Source organism: Oncorhynchus kisutch, linkage group LG18, assembly GCF_002021735.2.
Source record: "Oncorhynchus kisutch isolate 150728-3 linkage group LG18, Okis_V2, whole genome shotgun sequence".
Lineage (NCBI taxonomy): Eukaryota > Metazoa > Chordata > Actinopteri > Salmoniformes > Salmonidae > Oncorhynchus > Oncorhynchus kisutch.
In genome coordinates this window covers 78,860,675-78,873,588 of record NC_034191.2, presented here as the reverse complement: position 1 = coordinate 78,873,588, position 12,914 = coordinate 78,860,675, and the positions used below count along the sequence as shown (strand labels likewise).

Sequence of the window (12,914 nt, the reverse complement as noted above, 5' to 3'; positions counted from 1 at the left end):
GGATCTCTCAGCCATGTTCTACATGTGCCGACACATTCTAGACTTTGTTCCGACTCAACCCTGAGAGATTTACTCTGCCACTCACCTCGTATCTACAGACCATAGTATCTACAGACCTTAGTCTACTGAGGCTACTACTCACTTTGTATCTACAGGCCGTAGTCTACCTCGTATCTACAGACCGTAGTATCTACAGGCCGTAGTCTACCTTGTATCTACAGACCGTAGTATCTACAGGCCGTAGTCTACCTTGTATCTACAGGCCGTAGAATCTACAGACCATAGTATCTACAGACCATAGTATCTACAGACCGTAGTCTACCTCGTATCTACAGACCTTAGTATCTACAGACCTTAGTATCTACAGACCTTAGTATCTACAGACCTTAGTATCTACAGACCGTAGTCTGAGGCTGCTACTCACTTTGTATCTACAGACCGTAGTATCTACAGACCGTAGTCTACTGAGGCTGCTACTCACTTTGTATCTACAGACCGTAGTATCTACAGACCGTAGTCTACCTTGTATCTACAGGCCGTAGTATCTACAGACCATAGTATCTACAGACCATAGTATCTACAGACCATAGTATCTACAGACCATAGTATCTACAGACCTTAGTATCTACAGACCTTAGTATCTACAGACCTTAGTATCTACAGACCATAGTATCTACAGACCATAGTATCTACAGACCTTAGTATCTACAGACCTTAGTATCTACAGACCTTAGTATCTACAGACCTTAGTATCTACAGACCTTAGTATCTACAGACCTTAGTATCTACAGACCTTAGTATCTACAGACCGTAGTCTACTGAGGCTGCTACTCACTTTGTATCTACAGTCTGTAGTATCTACAGACCGTAGTCTACCTCGTATCTACTCACCTCGTATCTACAGACCGTAGTATCTACAGACCGTAGTCTACTGGGGCTATTAGAATAATAATAGATGTATTTTATGTAGAGCTTTTCTTTACAAAGAGAATCTGACGCTTTAAAAACAACAGTAGGGTTCTGGCAGTGGCGAGTCTTGCCCTATGTGATGGACTCCCACAGCCGACAGCTAGTGTTGGCTGAATGTCGATGGTACAGGGAGGGAGAAGCGTCAGTCGGATAGACTGATCCGAAGCTCTTCATCAGACACCTTCGCCGTATCCTCCTCCGTAGGTTGGCTGGATCATGGACTACTGAAAGTGTTACACCCACAAGGGTGCTGCTTCGACGGGTGAAGGCAAAGCTCAGCGCCTGAAAGACCACCACACATCAGTAGTGGTAGTCTGGTATAGTCACCCTATGAGGCGAACTGCATCCCCTCATCACGTTCCAAAAACCGGGGCAAGTGGAACCAAAAACAAAAGCAGTGTAGAAAGCCGGCCGGTGCTGTGTGGGTTATTGAGATGCATCGTTCAAATGATCGCAGAACCAGCTAGCACAGCTATCTAGTCAGAATTTAAAAAATAATAATAATGTTTTACTTGCCTTTTAGTCCAGCAACTTTGGGTCAAGACCACCAGATATTTTATCGCAGTAAGAAGTTATCAAAAAAATACAATAAACACCTAAAACAACAAAATATTTATAAATGTACAGGAGCTCTCTGCCAAGGCTTCCTCGCGGTGCCATGGCAACCACGGAACTTATCGTGTAAACATAAGACAGCCCAGTTTTAGGGGGCAGCAGGAAGCCTAGGGGTTCGAGCGTTGGGTCAGTAACCGAAAGGTTGCTAGATCGAATCCCCGAGGATTAGGTAAAGGTAAAAATCTGTCCTTCTGCCCTTTAACAAGGCAGTTAACCCACTGTTCCTAGGCCGTCATTGTTAATAAGAATTTGTTCTTAACTGACTTACCTAGTTAAAATATATATATATATATAATAATAATTATTGGGCCAAATGTCATTTTGGAACGCATAAGGAGGAGCTATTTGATTAGAGGTGTGTGTGTGTGTGTGTGTGTGTGTGTGTGTGTGTGTGTGTGTGTGTGTGTGTGTGTGTGTGTGTGTTTTATGTAACCTCATCAGTGTCCTCCAGCTCTCTTGACTATTTTGATCCAACCATTTACTTAACCTGCCCTGCCAACCCTGAAATTAGTGACTGATTTACTGTGCCACAGACCTGGCAACCCATGCTTTCTTACTTTGTTCATTACTATAAGGAAGAAGCCTTGGCTTGGTCGTGCCGGAATGGCTCACAGGAGCAGGAACCTATCTCCTATTTCTGTAGCGTGAGGAAGCTTGATGTACAAGTACTCTCCCTGGATAGGGCGCTAGTCTATCGCAGAGCCTTAGAGTAGCTACTGCATAAGTGGTCTGCTGTGCCCCTAACCCTGAGACTGTTGCTGTGCCCCTAACCCTGAGACTGTTGCTGTGCCCCTAACCCTGAGACTGTTGCTGTGCCCCTAACCCTGAGACTGTTGCTGCGCCCCTAACCCTGAGACTGTTGCTGTGCCCCTAACCCTGAGACTGTTGCTGTGCCCCTAACCCTGAGACTGTTGCTGTGCCCCTAACCCTGAGACTGTTGCTGTGCCCCTAACCCTGAGACTGTTGCTGTGCCCCTAACCCTGAGACTACTCAAATGAATTGTTTCAGCTTGGTGTCATGACCTATGCTGAAGTAACCAAACAGAGCCCTGAGACGCAGGCTGCCATCGAACAGGAAGTCAGGGTACTGCTCAAGGTAAGCTTCCCAACCTTCTCCCACTGCACTTAAAACATTTTTTATTTTTTATTGTGGCAAATCCTATCTACACTAAACAAAAATATAAACGCAATTTTTACGATTTTCGAGTTACAGTTCATATGAGGAAATCAGTCCATTTAACTTGTTATGGCTGCAATCCCCCTATCGGGATAAGTGTCATCAACAACCGCTGAATAGCATAGCGTTACATTCAATAAATATTACTACAAATATTTATATTCATGAAATCACAAGTGCAATATAGGAAAACACAGCTTAGCCTTTTGTTAATCCACCTGTCGTGTCAGATTTTGAAATGATGCTTTACAGCGAAAGCAATCCAAGCGTTTGTAAGTTTATTGATCACACGACAGAACATTAAGTACACTTAGCATCAGGAAGCTTGGTCACGAAAAACAATCAAATTAATCGTTTACCTTTGATCTTCGGATGTTTTCACTCACGAGACTCCCAGTTACACAACAAATGTTCCTTTTGTTCCATGAAGATGATTTTTATACCCAAAATACCTCCGTTTGTTTGTCGCGTTATGTTCAGAAATCCACAGGAAAGAGCGGTCACGACAACGCAGACAAATTCCAAATCGTTTCCATAATGTCCACAGAAACATGTCAAAGTTTTTTATAATCAATCCTCAGGTTGTTTTTAAAATATATAATCGATAATATATCAATGTCTTTCACAGTAGGAGAGGGAAAAGCAATACCTATCCAAACTCTGTTGCGTGAGCAAAACTCATGTGACCAGTTGACGCGATGTTATCGTTCTGGCTCATTTTTAAAAATAAAAGCCTGAAACTATGTCTGAAGACTGACACCTTGAGGAAGCGATAGGAAAAGGAATCTGGTTCATATCCAGCAAAGGGAGGCTATGGAACATGGAGTTTTCAAAATAGAAGCCACTTTCTGTTTTCCTGTTTTTCTCAGGGTTTCGCCTGCAATATCAGTTCTGTTATACTCAGGCAATATTTTGACAGTTTTGGAAACTTCAGAGTGTTTTCTATCCAATACTAATAATAATATGCATATTAGCAACCGAGACTGAGGAGCTGGCCGTTTACAATGGGCACCTTTTCATCCAAGCTACTCAATACTGCCCCTGCAGCCATAAAAAGTTAAATTAATTAATTAGGCCCAGTCGATGGATTTCACAATTGGGAATACAGACATGCATCTGTTGGTCACAGATACCTTTAAAAGAAAAGTAAGGGAGTGGATCAGAAAACCAGTCAGTATCTGTTGTGACCATTTGACTCATCCAGAGAGATACATCTCCTTCACATAGAGTTGATCAGGCTGTTGATTGTGGAATGTTGTCCCACTCCTCGTCAATGGTTGTGCGAAGTTGCTGGATATTGGTGGGAACTGGAACACATTGATCCAGAGCATCCCACACATGCTCAATGGGAGACATGTCTGGGGAGTATGCAGGCCATGGAAGAACTGGGACATTTTTAGCTTCCAATAATTGTGTACAGATCCTTGTGACATGGGGCTGTGCGTTATCATGCTGAAACATGAGGTGATGGCGGCGGATGAATGACACAACAATTGGCCTCAGGATCTCGTCACGGTATCTCTGTGCATTCAAATTGCCATTGATGAAATGCAATTGTGTTCATTGTCCGTAGCTTGTGCCTGACCAAACCATAACCACACCACCACCAGTGGGCGCTCTGTTCACAACGTTTACATCAGCAAACCGCTCGCCCACACGACGCCATATACACCGTCGGCCATCTGCAGATGGTACAGTTGGTTCAACCGTGAAGGAGCTCACTTCTCCAGCGTGCCAGTGGCCATCGAAGGTGAGCATTTGCTGCAGTTTGGTGAAGACCCTGGTGAGGACGAACTAGCATGCAGATGAGCTTCCCTGAGACGGTTTCTGACAGTTTGTGCAGAATATATATTTTTTGTTGCAAACCCATAGTTTCATAAGCTGTTCTCGGGTGGTCCTGGGTTCTAGTCTGCGATTGTGAAGCCGGTTGGAGGCGTACTGCCAAATTCTTTAAAATGACGTTGGAGGTGGGTTATGGTAGAGATATTATCTGGCAACTGCTCTGGTAGACATTCCTGCAGTCAGTGTGCCAATTGCACGCTCCCTCAACTTGAGACATCTGTGGCCTTGTGTTGTGTGACACAACTTCACATTTTCGTGGCCTTTCATTATCCCCAGCACAAGGTGAACCTATGTAATAAGCAGCTTCTTGATATGCCACACCTGTCAGGGGAATGGATTATCTTGGCAAAGGAGAAATGCTCACTAACAAGGATATAAACACATTTCTGCATAACATCTGAGAGAGATATGGAACATTTCTGGGATCTTTTTTCTTTCAGCTCATGCAACATGAGACCAACACTTTACATGTTGCGTTTATATTTTTGTTCAGTATAGTTCATTTTTGTATAAACCAACCAATAATCGTTCAACTTCCTAAATAAATAATAGTTTCTTCAATATTCATTCTTATGAAAACGGAAGTGTGATAATAATCCGGGGCTCCCGAGTGGCGCAGCGGTCTAAGACACTGCTTCTCAGTGCTAGAGACGTCACTACAGACACCCTGGTTCGATTCCAGGCTGTATCAAAACTGGCCGTGATTGAGAGTCCCATAGGGCGGCGCACAATTGGCCCAGCGTCGTCCGGGCTTGGCCGGTGTAGGCCTTCATTGTAAATAAGATAATTTTTTCTTAACTGACTTTCCTAGTTAAAGATTACATTCTGTTTTTCTTTGACGTTCATTCTCTCTCCTATCCAGGACTCGTATGAGCGAGCCAAAAACCTCTTGAAGACCTACAGCGATGAGCACAAGACGCTGGCCGAGGCTCTGCTAACTTACGAAACTCTGGATGCCAAAGAGATCAAGCTGGTCCTAGAGGGCAAGGCCCTGGACCCTAGATGACTCTCTGAGAGAAGCCTAGTCAGAGACAGTTAGACGTCAGGGTTGGGGTCATTCCATTTTCAATTCTAGTCAATTCAGAAAGTTAACCAAATTCCGATTCAAAATGTTCCTCAATGGAAAAGCATTGAAGATAATTGGAATTTCATCGTACTTCCTGAATTGACTGGACTTAAAATGGAATTGACCCCAACCCTGTAAGACATATTATCTGAATTATGTAAATTTGAAGATGTACAATGGAGTGGCCTTTAGAGGCTTTATAGGTTTCTTCCCCCTCAACGTAAATGACTGACTAGCTCATAGTCGCACCTCGTTTTATCCCTCTGAACCTATGACTCCTCTGTCTGAACCATTCATGTTGGGCAGGCATTCCCGTACGGCAGCTTTGTCAAGCGACAAAAAGCCCATAGCAAGGTTCATTTCAACACCCTGAGCTCAAAATGCCCTTTCAATGCCAGGATTTTAGTTTTTTGATATCAACATTTGTTGTCGTCATCCCCCCCCTCAAGTTTTCCCCCTTTAAAGGTTGTATATACAGTATTGAACAAGAAAGTGCTGCATTATGATGCATTAACGTGCTCCTGGGAAAGTGGGATGTTGTAAATCCGATATGTGCTTTTGAAGTCGGACCAATTCTTGAACCAATAAGAAGCTAGCTAACATTGCTAATAATTAAGTTAGCTAACTTGCTAAACATTGCCAATATGGTCAAACTAGCTACGGTATCCACATTGATAAGTTTGTAATTGTCAAATTTATTTATTGTTAACTTTGGGTTGAAAAGGGGTGGTTAAATGTCTTCGTTAACAAACAAAAACGCAGTTTGTAATTATGACTTTGAGGGTCGTTCAAGTGAAACTTGAAACGACAGTTTCAGAAGCATGTGAACACCCCCCCCCCCCAATAGTCCTCAGCCAATAGGATCTCATATCGCACAATTGTTTTTTTCGTTAGCAATTTTGTGCATGAAAGCCTCATCGTGTATTTGGTATGCTATCGAAGTTATGAGGGAAAACAATTGGTTTGCAGATCTGATCCTACTTGACCTATAGCCTTTTCACTGAGCAGAATATTAGTGATAGAAACGCCGACCATAAAATGTATCATTAAAAAAAACATACCAATGTTTAATATACACAGCATCTAAATAGAAAATGGCTGTATCAGCGTTCCCGTATATGATTCATCATCTGTGAGTCGTGAAGGAATTAATCTGCATTCACTGTATGCAGGTCAATATACACATTTTATGTTGTCATTTTATTTATTTACCCAAAGTGTGCCGGACTTGCCATCGTTAGCTATTTTAGGCCCTCGTGTCTGAGCCCATCCATGGTGTAAATGAAATGTGAGAAGAGATGTACTTAAATCTGTTTCTCATTGGAAGTGGATCTTGTGGAAGCTCAAATAAAAATGTATTCTAAAATCATGCTGTTCTTTGTGAGATTGACTTTGGTCACTGGTTGTGAGACTTTGGCTGGGATTCATTCAAAGAGGCTGGGATTCATTCCAACTGCGCTACTGACAATGCGTTTTTTTATTTTTATAAAGGCAATTTCCTTGTGGGATTGTAAACACTGATTGTCAGCTCAAGCGTAAAGGACCTTTTTATTTTTCAAGGTAGAGTCGGCAAAGCACTATCAGTCCGACTTCTGCAACAACAAAAAAAGCTAAACTTCTCTGCTGTTTTTGATTAGATTTTTATTTTACCTTTATTTAACCAGGCAAGTCAGTTAAGAACAAATTCTTATTTTCAATGACGGCCTAGGAACAGTGGGTTAACTGCCTGTTCAGGGGCAGAACGACAGATTTGTACCTTGTCAGCTCGGGGGTTTGAACTTGCAACCTTCCGGTTACTAGTCCAACACTAACCACTAGGCTACCCTGCCACCTCTACACTCTCACCACTAGACTACCCCGATCCTGCAGCTAGTACGCTGCAGCAGAGTGCCGTGCACCCATGCTCAGATACTCCTAGTGAGTGCATTGTCTTGCTATTCTTGGACCTTTTTAACAACATGTTGGCTGCACTGACCTGAGACGGTGATCTTTTATTGTTTTGCTAAATTACCCTAAATCACAGGAAACACTGGATGGTCTATCATGACCTGTCTGTAGTCCGCTTGGTGTTGGTTCCACTGTTGTCACCACACCCATTTTTACCTGGTTAATCTGGATAGGTTTCATGAAAATGATCACTGAAAAAAAGATGGCATTTTTTTTAAAGGGACACCAAAGAGAGAACAAATCAAAATCAAATCAAATGTATATAGCCCTTCGTACATCAGCTGATATCTCAAAGTGCTGTACAGAAACCCAGTCTAAAACCCCAAACAGCAAGCAATGCAGGTGTAGAAGCACGGTGGCTAGGAAAAACTCCCTAGAAAGGCCAGAACCTAGGAAGAAACCTAGGGAGGAACCAGGCTATGTGGGGTGGCCAGTCCTCTTCTGGCTGTGCCGGGTGGAGATTATAACAGACAATCATCCATTGTGTTTTCTATTAAACAAGCACCTTTTAGCAAAAACTAATTTCAATTGAAGACTGCAATTAGTGACTTCTGTTTCAAACGACCCTAATTGAAGAGCAGGACAAATGCTTCTTTAAACAACTCAATCTATTGTTTGGATCTCTACTCCCTTTGTCCTGATACAGCTGTGATCAGAGATGTTATTTGGTTTCTAAAGAGAATCAAGGGTAGAATAAACAAGGCAAGAGGACAAAGTCACTGAGCTCCAACAAGAACGGTTTCAGCTGGACAAAATAAGGAGTTGATTAATTGTGTTTGGCTTTTGGGAACTTTAGACAGAGTGATACTGGATTTTGCACTATTGTTTTGGGTGGTGAGGGGCTTGACAATTTCTGGAAGGTTCTTTTGTTTTAGGTGAGGGGCTTGACAATTTCTGGAAGGTTATTTTGTTTTAGGTGAGGGGCTTGACAATTTCTGGAAGGTTCTTTTGTTTTAGGTGAGGGGCTTGACAATTTCTGGAAGGTTCTTTTGTTTTAGGTGAGGGGCTTGACAATTTCTGGAAGGTTCTTTTGTTTTAGGTGAGGGGCCTGACAATTTCTGGAAGGTTATTTTGTTTTTAGGTGAAGGGCTTGACAGTTTCTGGAAGGTTCTATTGGAAAGCCAGAACTATGTAGTAGACATTCTGGACGAGAGGTTTGACAGCACTTCCTGGTATGATCCTGATAACAAACCTGGGAAGCCGCAAAGAACCAAAGCTGCTCTCATAGATGGGTAAGACCTGCATCTAATAGCTGTACAGTGTCATGTATAATATTGAAAATGTGAGTTTGAACTTTCCATGTATTTCTTTGTTATATGACATTGAGACCGGTGTATCAAAACAAATGCTAAAATTCCAGACGTGCAATGCACGGGTATCAATACTGGGTATCAATCTCTTTATCTCCCAGGTTTAATGAGTTTGATCACAAGTTCTTTGGCATCACTGAGGCTGAAGCAGACTAAATGGACTCTTAGCACAAGCGCTCTACATACAGGGTATTGGAGGATGCTGGAATGCCAATAGAGAAAGTCAGTGGGACCAGAACAGCTATTTACATAGGTAATCATAACACTCTTCTGAACCTAGCATAGCTAATGAGGTTCAAATCATTTTTGCGTGCAAACAGTCATATTCCCAATTTATATTGTCACTAAGACTATACATAAATTGTAATTACATAGACAGGCACAGCGACACACAAGAAAGTGGTCAGGGAATTTCCTGTAAATCAGGGATGGGCAACTGGTAGCCCTTTTGTAGGCCAGTGGATCAATTTCCAAAACATTGGAAAATAATATACAGTACCAGTCAAAAGTTTGGACACACCTACCCATTCAAGGGTTTTAATTTATTTGTACCATTTTCTACATTGCAGAATAATAGTGAAGACATCAAAATTATGAAATAGCACATATGGAATAATGTATTAACCAAAATAGTGTTGCACAAATCAAAACAATTTTATATTCTTCAAAGTAGCCATCCTTTGCCTTGATGACAGCTTTGTAAACTCTTGGCATTGTCTCAACCAGCTTCATGTGCAGAGCCTACCCACCCTTCCACAAGTGCTGCAAGGATAATGGCTCCACAGCCACCTCTTCTTGGTTATCTCGGAACAGAGGATCCAGCCCAGGTTAGCCTAAAATTCTGGCGAATCAAAATAATTTGCAAAAAAAAATAAAAAATATAATTGACAGAAATATGTCTGGGACGCAACAAAAATTCAAGGAGAAGGGGTACAAAAATTGTCAGATTAATACTGCCATTGAGAAAATTTGAAACAAATCGAGACACTTTCAAGGACAGTCTCGCCAAAATAAGCATTCTTGCGTTCTAACTTCCCGCTATTCAAAGAGCTCTGAACAAATTAAGGGAATTGTTCAAACATTGGCCCATTCTAAAATCCGATGACAGTATTGGTAATGTGTTTTCGGACCGTCCCTTGGTCGTATTCTCGCGGGGCAGAAATGTCAGAGATCAATTGGTAAACTCTGATTTACCACCCCAAAATATCCCTGTACAACATCTATTTGCGCCTCTAACGGATGGAAACTACAAGTGTAATGTCACGGCTGTCGAAGGAAGAGGACCAAGGTGCAGCGTGGGGAGCGTACATATTCCTTTTTTATTTAGGATGACGCCGACAAAAAAACTGTACAAAATTTAGATGCAAAGACACGACTTACCCAGATGCGGCCCACTTTTTGGAAGTGAACCACTCGATTTTCTCCCTACGTTATATCGGCATTGAGCATGTCACCCTCTTGTCATGACTCTCCGGTGAGGAACCCGAAGGATCAGGTTACAGTGGATCAGCTCTACAGCACTCTCTCTCCCGCAGAGGGGGAGAGGGATGGAGTTGGCCAGTTTTATGACGGTCGTAAATACCTTGCAGGAACTGTCTCTTCCTGACCATGCAGGATTGAGGGGAAAGAACCCTTTTGATACAAGGAGACACTTGGGCAAAACTTTAACATCAAAAGGTTGGACATTGAAACAATATTTCTAGTGTAAATAATGTGGGAAATGGTTGATGGGGCTCTAAACAATAATCATGTGAAATAAGTTGTTTTGTGATATCATTAAGGACGGTATAACCAAATAACGGTAACGCTAGAAATGTCTACAAATGTAGACGTCCCAGTTATCAGATTTACATATAAATGTTGTGAAACTTATGATTAAATATGAAACAATTTGTGAGAAGATGAAAAGTGATTTTAGCCTTCTAAATGAGATAATGGATTTGTGGTTGACTCCTGTCTATAGCTGTTGCTACTGTAGCTAAAGTTAACTAGTTGAGTACGGAAAGATGACTAGTGAAAAGTGGTCCTCTGTGAGAGAAATATCAATGTTTCATTTGGTGACCTCATGAAGGACAGGAGACACACATTACTGTTTCTTTGGTTGTCTACACTTCTCAATTATGTGGTTTGCATCTGAATGTTGTATAAAATAAATGATAGGTATAGGAATAAAAGATGCGGTGTTGTCAGACCTAGAATAATGCAAAGAAAATAAGTTCATATTCATTTTTAAACACAATAATGTTTTAACTTAGGAAATCAATATTTGGTTGAATAACCCTGATTTTAGATCACAGCTTTCATGCATCTTGGCATGACCTCCACCTGTCTTTCATATTGATGTTGGGTGACTTTATGCCACTCCTGGTGCAAAAATTCAAGCAGCTCGGCTATGTTTGATGACTTGTGACCATCCATCTCCCTCATGATCACATTCCAGAGGTTTTCAATGGGGTTCAGGTCTGGAGATTGGGCTGGCCATGACAGGGTCTTGATCTGGTGGTCCTCCATCCACACCTTGATTGATCTGGCTGTGTGGCATGGAGCATTCTATTGCTGGAAGAAAAAAAACTATCTTCAGAGTTGGGGAACATTGTCAGAGCAGAAGGAAGCACATTTTCTTCCAGGACAACCTTGTACATGGCTTGATTCATGCGTCCTTCACAAAGACAAATCTGCCCGATTCCAGGCTTGCTGAAGCACCCCCAGATCATCACCGATCCTCCACCAAATGTCACAGTGGGTGAGAAAACTGGCGAAACCTACATGCTACAGTGTCTGGCACCCACTGTGAAATTTGGTAATGGAGTTGCATAGCAAGATGATATTGAATGTTCTTGAGTGGCCTAGTTAGTTTTGACATAAATACAATTCACATGTGCACAGCTCTTAAAGACTTACCCAGAAAGACTCAAATCAAACTTCATTTGTCACATGTGCGGAATACAACAAGTGTAAACCTTACCGTGAAATTATTACTTATAAACCTGTCACGGATCGCTAGGAGTGGTGGGTGTGGAGTCAGGCGCAGAGAGCAGTGCTTCCAATGAATACGTTTTATTCAGCTGGGTCCAGCCAACAACCAGGCAAAAATGACAAGTCCCCCAACGAGGGAAAATAACGGACAGCAACCACGTAACCGCAAACCCCAATAATACACCACTGACATAAAGGATAAGCCCGCACAAAAGCAGGCGGGACCTGGGAGATTAAATAGCCCCTAATTAACAACAAATAAGATACAGGTGAAAACAATCAAGCCCCAAAGGGAATTGTATTTTTATTCATTAAACAGTCAAAAATCATATTACACAATTATACAAACAGTATCATACTCACTCATTCATCTTATAAAACAATTAGATGTAAACCTCATATCTGAGGCTATTATATAAACAGCGTTATGGTCATGTGGCCACACCGTCTCCCATGAGCTTCCCAAGTTGTGAAAAACGGACCAGTTCGTAGCTGGATTCTTCACTGATCTTTTACACTTTCTCCGGAACATGACATTTGTTCGTACCTCAAGTTCTGTGAGGTGGAAGGATTTCCTTTGTCCTCTATCAAAGTTTACCCTCTCTCTACTATGTGTCCATGAGGAGGTCTTCTCAGGAATTTACGACCTCTGACCACAGCAGCCTAGTTGAAGGAGGCAAGGGGGAGGCAGGGAGAGGGGGATGGGGTTGCTATACCCAAAGAGGCCAACGTCATGACATACATCCCCTGGTGGTTTGGTTCTTGTTTGTCCTGCAAGTTACAAATCAACATAAAATCATGAACACGTGATGTCCTGTTTGTAGATCATCATTGCAGTCCCCTCTGGTGGTTGGACTTGGTAGGCTTCTCTGAAAACGGAGCAGTCCATCACAAGGATGGCACTTGATGTCCGGTTGGTGATCGTCGTTGGGGCCCCTGCTAGTGATGTTCCTTGGTAGGTTCCCTGGAAGCTGCAAAGTACCCCAGGGAGGGCCAGGGGATGTCCTGGTTGG

General features: G+C 42.2%; 1 protein-coding gene across 2 annotated transcripts in view; it reads left to right on the top strand.

The window, feature by feature from the left end:
- The window catches only part of LOC109909602 (ATP-dependent zinc metalloprotease YME1L1), a 28,167-nt gene extending 21,130 nt beyond the window's left edge, over positions 1-7,037 (top strand). For both annotated transcript variants that reach the window (XM_031796872.1, XM_031796871.1), the window contains exons 17-18: positions 2,593-2,679; positions 5,465-7,037. In XM_031796872.1, the coding sequence (XP_031652732.1) occupies positions 2,593-2,679; positions 5,465-5,608 (231 nt within the window). In that variant the 3' untranslated portion in view covers positions 5,609-7,037. The remainder of the gene's footprint in view (positions 1-2,592; positions 2,680-5,464) is intronic.
- Positions 7,038-12,914: the final 5,877 nt, after the last annotated feature.